Source organism: Liolophura sinensis, chromosome 5 (genome assembly GCF_032854445.1).
Source record: "Liolophura sinensis isolate JHLJ2023 chromosome 5, CUHK_Ljap_v2, whole genome shotgun sequence".
NCBI classification, from domain to species: domain Eukaryota; kingdom Metazoa; phylum Mollusca; class Polyplacophora; order Chitonida; family Chitonidae; genus Liolophura; species Liolophura sinensis.
Genome location: NC_088299.1, coordinates 1,744,597 through 1,753,545, shown reverse-complemented (window position 1 = coordinate 1,753,545; position 8,949 = coordinate 1,744,597). Strand labels below are relative to the sequence as shown.

Sequence of the window (8,949 nt, the reverse complement as noted above, 5' to 3'; positions counted from 1 at the left end):
TAGGAATTGTGGTGGTCAGTGTTGGCCTTAGATATTAACTTCCTGTATATGCACATTTAATAAGTTCAGACCTATATTAGGAGGAAAAAATTGGAGTTGAAATGGATGTGAATCAGCCTAGAATTGTTTAACTTTGTCTACAGTTCAGCTGCTTGTTTACATGGAATCTTGAGACAGTCAGACCAAGGGCCTATTCCAACAAGCCCTTTCTGACTTGGGTCAAAACTTAAAAAACATCTGTATGATGTTTAGTTTTTGGGACTGGAAGTTGAAATTGTGACTCATTTGTCTTAAGATAAGATTGATGAGAGTACAAACTTCTAAAACCGTAAAAATAAGCTTTGAAAACGCATTACAGATTTTGACTTAAGTCAGAAATGGCATTGTAGAATGGGTGCCAGAAACTGTACAGTTCTTGAATCACTGTCGTGGATTAAGAAAGTGTAAATAATCTTATTGCACGTTTCATGAACAATAACTGTTTGAGACAGAAGATTGCAAAGATCTTTGTCACTCGGTGTGTTAGCGGCTAGGAAGCCTTTTAAGCCTAAAGTGAATTCATGGAGCCTTGTTGATTCTTTGTCATGATGTTTAGTGGTACAGCTCAGGTGGATAATTGGCGGGTTAGGTACGCAATCATTGTGGCCTGGCAAGACTATTAAAGGGTCCCTTTACAGCTATTGTGTTAAGAAAGGTGTTCACAGTATCAACCTCAAACCTTTGATGGAATTTTTTTTTTTGCCTTTGCTAAAATATATTACAGGAGTGGCCCAAGTTGTATTACAGTTTGCTGTAACGCTGTATTCAATCTCATACTAAATCCTATTTGAGTGACACATCGGCTGTCATGCTGAAGCAAATTCTGACTGAAATAGAAGTGGATGATGAGATTGAGACGGAAATATAATTATCTGCCATGTGCAGAAGGCCTGTAGGCTAGCCGGCTCATCATGGTGGCAGAGCTCTACACGTAGCCCTGCACTCCTCATTCCCGTAGGTTTCACCTGCATGTAATAGGGCTGCTCTCCGTAAAAAACATTCTGCATATTATTTTCCTTCTATTTCATTGGTGAATCCGTCAGTGGAGTAACAATTGTTGTCGTTTTAGCTGAGCCTTAGTGATACAATGATTTTTTTTTTTTTTTTTGAATTCTGAAATTCTAATGCAGAATTTCACTGCCAGCTAGACTCACATTTGATTTGAGATATTCAATTACTGGGTAATTAAGAAGGCCGTGCGTATTGATTTTTGAGCTTGTTGTAAACGGATTATTTGGATGATGGATGATTAGTAGCTTCTTGAACTGGAGATGACAAAAAACAAACTGCTGCATTTCACATTGTTCTGTTATCAAGCCACGGACATCGTTGCCTTTATGAGATCAGGCATAAAAGCCATTCCAGCACAGTAACAAGTATCGTTTTACAGGTGTGACATTAGCCACAAACAAAGGGCTAAATATGTCTCTGCTTTAGTTGATAATCGTTCTTGGCAGTTTAGCTTCCTCTCCGGCCTTATGTGGATAGGTCTTCCGGCAACCTGCGGATGGGCATGGGTTTCCCCCGGGCTGTGCCCGGTTTCCACCCACCATAATGCTGGCCGCCGTCGTATAAGTGAAATATTCTTAAGTACGGCGTAAAAGACCAATCAAATAAATAAATAAATAAATTCTTGGCAGTTTAAATGCAAGATGAACCTTTTCAATGTCTGAGTAGTGTATAAAAATAAAACTGAAAAAAAATCATCTCATTTGTGGGAAATGTGGACTTCCCCAGCAAGTTCCTCTTAAAAGGCATTTTCCCCACACTATGTGTGAACTCTTCTTGGTGAAAAACAACATTTGACTACAGTAAAGTGAGGGCAAGTTAATTAATTACAGGCTTTATTTAATGTTCACTGTTAATTAATCAGTTCTTAACTTTATAGATGACTTATTAGTTAATTAATAAACTGGTGAATAAAGAAGTTCTCAGTTGTTTTCATATTGATTCTGTTAACAGATGTGCTGTTAATGGGCAGACATTACCTAATGAAGTAGTTGTTATGAATGACTTTTCAAAGGGTATGATGTGCTGCGTTGATTTTGTCATTCTCCCTTTTCCAGTAGCCCCCCCCCCCCCTCCCTCTAATGATCCATGATTATGGGAGTGATTAGAGAACGTATTAAGCTGCTTAGGTTGTCACTTAGAAGTCACTGAAGCCTAAAAGCAGATTACCTCAGCGTATGATAGCTCTTCATGACTGTGCCGCCATTGTTAACGCTGACATCTCTTAATTATCTTGTGCATTGTTAGTAGCGTATGGTTAGTCATGTGGCCTGTGACGCTACCATACCGTTCTCTCTCACGGCCATCAGCAGCACTGTATGCTTTGTACTGCTCTTGGTGGAGCAGTAGTTCTTAGAGTTCTTGCTGGTGTTGCAGTCTCGCTTTTTGAAGCAGCAGAACTCGTGTAAGGCTCTGCGGAAGGGTGCGATGATGACATAATAAAGGATAAAGTTGACTGAAAAGTTGATGGACTGCAACATGTTGGTGATCAAAGAGACTTTCTGGAATGTGTAATTTTTTCCAGGTCCTGCTTGCATTTGCAGGACAAACTTGGAGATTTCTGACGGGGCGACGAGCATCAGGAAGAATATGATTATGGTCACTAAAGTAATGGTTATTCTGCGGTGTGCAGCAGAATAGGTGTCGTGGTCTCGACTGTGGTATATTCTCAGTTGTTTACTTTGTCGCAGCGCCACAATTAGTCTGACGTTACAGTACAACAGCACAGCCAATGGGATGAAGTTTCCCACAATAGCCCAGATGAGACGATAAGCATTTTCAAACATCTTTGAGTCAAGCAGGTGATTCACGTGGTGCAAAACGACATGCCCCTGGTCACAGTCCTTGCTCCATCCTGTAGCGCCAGAAGCTTGGGTAAGCTCACAATCAGTGCGAGGAGGCAGACAATAATCAGTGAGGAAATAGTGGACTTCATCGAGACGAAACGACTGGACTGAAAAGGGTGACAGATAGCCAAGTAGCGCATAATGGCAGTGATGACGGTCAGCATTGTACTGGTGAGAATAAAGAAGTCAATCACTCCGACACTGAGGGCGTTGTAGTACAACATGAACTGAGAACGACTAAAACAGTTCTCTGACATGAAGGCGCTGGAAAAGCGCACAGGCAGAACATCATATCAGACAGCGCCAAAGCCACGAGCATGTTGTCGTGCAACGCTCTATTTCATCCATAATCCGTTGGTGTCTTTTCCAGGAAAACACAAACACATTGAGAATATTTCCCACAAATCCAAAAACGCACACTGTCGGAATGACAATATTATAGATTTCTCTCAGTGCGATTACTTGTCTTTCTTCTATCAGGTTATATCCAGAAGTATCCAGGCTCTGACTTAGATTGATTGACAGGCTGTAGTTAGTTGGAATCTCCATTGTTATTAGGAAAACTTTCAAGTTTTTCTTCAGAACTTCTACACTTGTTGGTGCTTGGCCAGATTCACTGTAGTTGTGTTGAATCACTACAGAATTTCTTCTGATGATGAATCCCCCTATAAATGTTCTGTCTTTTTGATTTCAAAAGGCTGTGCTCAGAATATTTTTGACTTTAAATCTGAATTTACCAAATGGCATCTGAGAAGATCACCTACCTTGATGACAGTTGATGGTTACAGCCTCTGGATGAAAAGCCTCTTAGTCGAGTGATGAGCTGGGCTGGGCTTCCAGAGTTTGATTTGTCCTGTCGGCTGAGATTACTTTCTGCAGTCTGCTTGTTGTATTGATTTACAGGCTGTCGGAGGCATCACTGTCATTAAGTGCTTAAACTGACGATGGTTGGTGAACAAATGCACATGTAAAACACTAAAATAAAGAGCAAAGATTTCTGCCAATTTGTCAACCTAGAAGATCATTTGAACTGGGTCATCTAGTTTTGGAAAATCAACAAAAGATAGGCAGATGCTCAACAGTCAAGAGTTTGTCCTCAAAACTTCAGATCCGTCTACTGTGGAAACACTGTGGAGACCTGCAGTATTTTTCACGTTGTCCGCTGCACGCTCTAACTGTATCTGTCAAGACACAGGTGAGCAGGGATGGTGTCTCTTGGTGCCCAAACCAAAGTTTATGGGAGCAACAGCAGCCAGCCAGCCAGCGCTGTGTCTGAGACGGCCCTAGTGGAGCTGCTCTCCCTACACGCTGGAGTTAAATAGGCCTGGTCATGTGCTGCTTGTGTCATGAACTGGACTCTTCTATTCTGGCGTGGAAGGGGTGAACTCCTCATTCGCTGTAGACACAGAGAGATTTAATGTTGGCGAAACCCTATAATTAGCGTTGCTCCAGCATAGTTCACAACAACAACTGAAGGGCTCATTGATTCTTGTCTTTGCCATTGTTGGTTTAGAGTAATACTATTAAATACCCTACCTTTGTGGGAGGTAACCTCAGGGGCCAGAGCCTATAATTATTATCATCTTCCTTATGACACCTGGGGATGTTCAACCTAAGTGGCTTATGTAATATCATGACTATATAACCACCAGGGAAGAATTTAATAAGCAGACTAATGAGGGAGACTAATTAAAATTGGTTGAAAAACAGGGATATCAAGAGGCCTCTTGCTTGATTGTATAAGGTCTCTTGTGGGCCCCAAGAAATGAATATCTTATCTATCATTTCTGTGTTTGTAAATACCTGTATACCTCGTGAAGATGAAGCTGTTAAAAATGGCTCTGTTAAAGTCAACTTGATGAGACCTTTTTTTAGTGGGATAGAAAGATATTTACTTGTTAATGTGGCTGTGCGCCTCATGGTGGAGCGGTTAGCATGGTCCACGATCCTCTGACCAATTCAGTCGAGTTCGAGTTCCAGTCCCGCTCCTGCTGGCCTTCGCTCTGATTTGGGAGTGTTGGGATTTCTCCCAAGCTCTGCTCGCTTTATCGCAACCATAAGTACCGTCATGGACTAATCTTGAGTATGAAATAGCACACCAGTCAAATGAATTGCATAGAAAAATGTGATATGGCAGGCCTTAAATATTGTTGGTTATTGTGTGTGACCCAGTCATTCTTCAAGTCATTGGATTGCCATATATGTCTGCTGAGTAGAGTATATTCCTGTATCCTGCTGTGACTCAGTGCCATATATGTCTGCTGAGGTAGAGTATATTGCTGTATCCTGCTGTGACTTAGTGCCATTTATGTCTGCTGAGTAGAGTATATTCCTGTATCCTGCTGTGACTCAGTGCCATATATGTCTGCTGAGTAGAGTATATTCCTGTATCCTGCTGTGACTCAGTGCCATATATGTCTGCTGAGTAGAGTATATTCCTGTATCCTGCTGTGACTCAGTGCCATATTTTTCTGCTGAGTTGGCTATCTCCCTTTCTTTGGTTGTTAAAAAGGCTATGGTCATATCGCTACAGAGATTTGCCTTTACATTGGTGATCTGTGCTGGAATCAAGTGTTGTTTTGCAGGATCAATTTCTTACATGACTTACTATATGTACATTACAGGTTATGGAAATCAATGGCATCAGTAATCCTATCTCAGAGTGATCATGTAGCTAATATTACATATGGATTACATATGGATTAATATCAGCATTCAGTGTTACACATCACTGTTCTCTGGATTTTTCTACAAATATTTAGCACAAGTGAATGAAAAAAAGTATAGGCATGCCATAGACACACAAACTACAGTTACATTTAATTCACATCAAATCGCATCGGTTCACATTCAGCGAGAATGGATTTTCCATTGAGGCACGGTCGTGCAATGCACTTCGACGCAGAAGTGTGGACACAATGGATTCAGTTCATTGCAGAACCCAAAACATTGTTTGTCAGGAATTCCTTCTTAATGGTATCCTGGTACGTCATACTTCCGGTACAGCTCGGGGAAATCCATGTCCTGCACATTTGTGCAGTGGTGATCATATTGAATTAAGTGGAATGGGACTGTTTATTCTCATTGATACTCCACATAACCGAACCACACTGAATCGAACTGCATTTCTCAAACCAGGTCCAGGTATGTGGACTGAAATCAAAGTGCATTTGTATCTAAATCTGGCGTGTCCACAACTGCTAAATTGCTGTGCCTCGCCACACATGCTGTTTTGGTGTATGGGAACATAGCTCAGAGTATTCCTTGTTTCATGAGCTTTATACCATTTTCAAGAATTACTCACAATTCTGTCTGAAAGTCATTGTCCTCACTAAAACTGTTATCCCTGCATTTTGTGATACACACATGTTCAACTGATTTAGTTGATTGATGTTTCAATAAACACTATATTGTTTCAATAAATACTTTGTTTCAGTAAATACTTCATTGAAGAAAAGTGAACCTGCCTTAAGTAATTTATTTTCCCCCACACGTTTTTTGTCCATTATACTGAAATTGAGATTTCAGTTAGGCACCATCAAGGTTGTTATAACTCCTTCCAAGGGAATCAATACGATCTACACAATGTATAAATAACCTGTTTCCAAAAGTTACAGAACACCTGCTACAACTGTCGCCTGAAGATGGCATTTCTGCCAGAAATCTGTAATCGATTGCTGATAGGTGTTCGCTCATGTTGTTGTTGTGCTGGAGGACAACAGAATTAACCTTTTGGAAACTAACACCCATGTGCTGGTGAGGAATTGGAAAAGTGCGATTAGCAGTATCATATCTGATACTGCATGATGCTAACGTGTACGGTTCCTAAGAGCAGGTGTCTGTGGTTTATCAATGCACATCTGAGCCAGACTATCATGATGCAGGGGATAGTGCATGCCTATAGCTTGTCTGACCAGTTGACTTATCCACAGTACCAGTCTAAAACTCTTCCAAGAGCACATGTACAGTCATGAAACTGCTTTCCATTGCCTCAACTTTAATGATGTTGTAATTGCTTGGGCCATAGCTGGCGAGCAAATAATGGCTCTCCCAAACAGCTGCGTATTACAGCATTGATCATTAATTTTCTGTCCGCAGGTCTGTTATGAAATCAGCACTGCGGCTATATGCACATTAATTTTTATGTTATTAAGATTACAAGGATTGTACTGCACTGCACTGTTTCATAGTTTGATAAAACAGACAGCTTATAATTTGTCACATGTGGTTTCACACTTTTTCAGCTTCAAGTCTGTATATTTAGATGTTCTCGTGACATGTTTTTAATGCAAGACATGAAATTTTTTTTCTCACAGGGTCATTTGTTTATATTTCTACGGAGGAGGAATAACTTTCCAAAATTTTTTTTTCTCAAAAAGTTGCACAAGATTTAGATAAAAATATCTTTTTTTTCTTCAACTATGTCACTTTGCTCTGGACTTATTGGAGTGTCGTGTCATTGGTTTTTGAGAAGATTCTTTCTTTGCTAAGACTGCTTTTAACTTTTCTGCTAAGACTGTTTTTTGTCTTCAGCTGCGAGATTGAAGAATAATCTAGGCATGCCTGACAGCTCTCTTGTTGCCTTTTTTGCAGTTTGTCATGGTTATATTGTGACATCTGGCAGAGTTTTTGTCCTTCTGTTTTTTTTTTTTATTTGCCTGATCTGCCGGCGGACAATGAAAAAAAAAAGACACAGTAGCTTAACTTTTTTCCTGTTCTTAAGAAAACAGGTGAGGTGAAATCTGAGAAGGATAAAAAATACATAAATAAAATAAAATAAATAATAATAAAATACATAAATATGTAAATATGCTCTATCAGCGATCACAAGTAGTGACGGTAGGTTTTTCTGTCCATTCATGTGTACGAAATTTCTGTTGCTTATTGTAAAGTAAAGGTTTAGATTATTCATTATGTTTGAAATTATGTATTTATGCAATGCAAGCAAATTTCAGTCAAACTATTTTTATGACCATTATAAAGAATTCCAATTCAGCTTAGACAGTTGTTATCAGTATTCCTCCTTTTTCATTCAGTTTTGCAGCATTGGTTGTTATTGATTTGCAGACGTCATTGAGCTCACAAATTCAGGTGACCATTGTCAAGTATGTTGAAGAATTGTTTCTCTCCCAGCAGTGTTTTATCATATGTGGGACTGACACTTTGTCCGGAAGGGAAAGCCCCTCATTGTTGCTGATTTTGAGACACTGCGTCACTGTCTTGCTATCCAATTTGGCCCCTGTCGGAAGTGTAACACCCAGAGCTGATAGTGTGAAAGCAGCCCTGTTTACCGAGTCTAATACTGGTCACTGCGCTCCCTAGTTCATGGGAACTTCAACCGGTTTCCGTGGCGACATCTGTGACAGCTTACGTCACGTCTTTTGTCTTGCAAGATTGGTCAGCAATAAACAGGATGTGCCGTTTTAGGCATGTAGATTAGTGTATAGATCCAACCCTGGGGATTCTCATTGGAGATTTCCAATCCAACTGGCGATAAACAGAGTTAATTATGAGATGGATTTTGCTTGCAAATCATTATAAAAAAACTGCTCAATATGCAATAATTTTTCTAAATGTCATCATTTGTGTGTATTGCTTGTAAAGACCATGTCACATTTGTGCGAATTGCTTTTAAAAACCATGTCATTCATGTACTTATACATAGCAATATTGCTTTTTTGTTTTGTTTTCATATTGTATTGTTTTAATTGACCACTCTGTGCAATCTTTGAATAACCCTTGGCTGCTAGTCCCAAACAAACACTTCTTGTCAGTCCCAACAACAGCCATTGGTTTCCAGTTCCAAACGACCATAGGCTTCTGAATAGCCTGCAGATCTTCAGGAGCACCTGAGACTATTGTATGGGATATGATCGAGTGGTATCAGTTCCAGCAGCCACATTCCATCACTTTGTAAATGATAAAGTTCCAATAGGAGTGAACTTTAATCATGGCTGCTAAATCCCATTCAGCTATTGCTGTCATCCCCGAAACCATAATTTCCTTCATTTCCACATCATAAATGATGGTCAGTCTGAAACATTCAAATGCTACC

The 8,949-nt window shown here is 39.9% G+C and overlaps 1 protein-coding gene across 1 annotated transcript; it reads right to left on the bottom strand.

Annotated features, from left to right (window-relative positions):
- Positions 1-2,309: 2,309 nt before the first annotated feature.
- On the bottom strand, positions 2,310-3,443 carry LOC135465942 (probable G-protein coupled receptor B0563.6). Its single transcript, XM_064743324.1, is given in 4 exon segments — positions 2,310-2,857; positions 2,860-3,159; positions 3,162-3,209; positions 3,212-3,443. Coding segments are annotated over 4 exon segments (1,128 nt in total).
- Between the last annotated feature and the right edge of the window lie 5,506 nt (positions 3,444-8,949).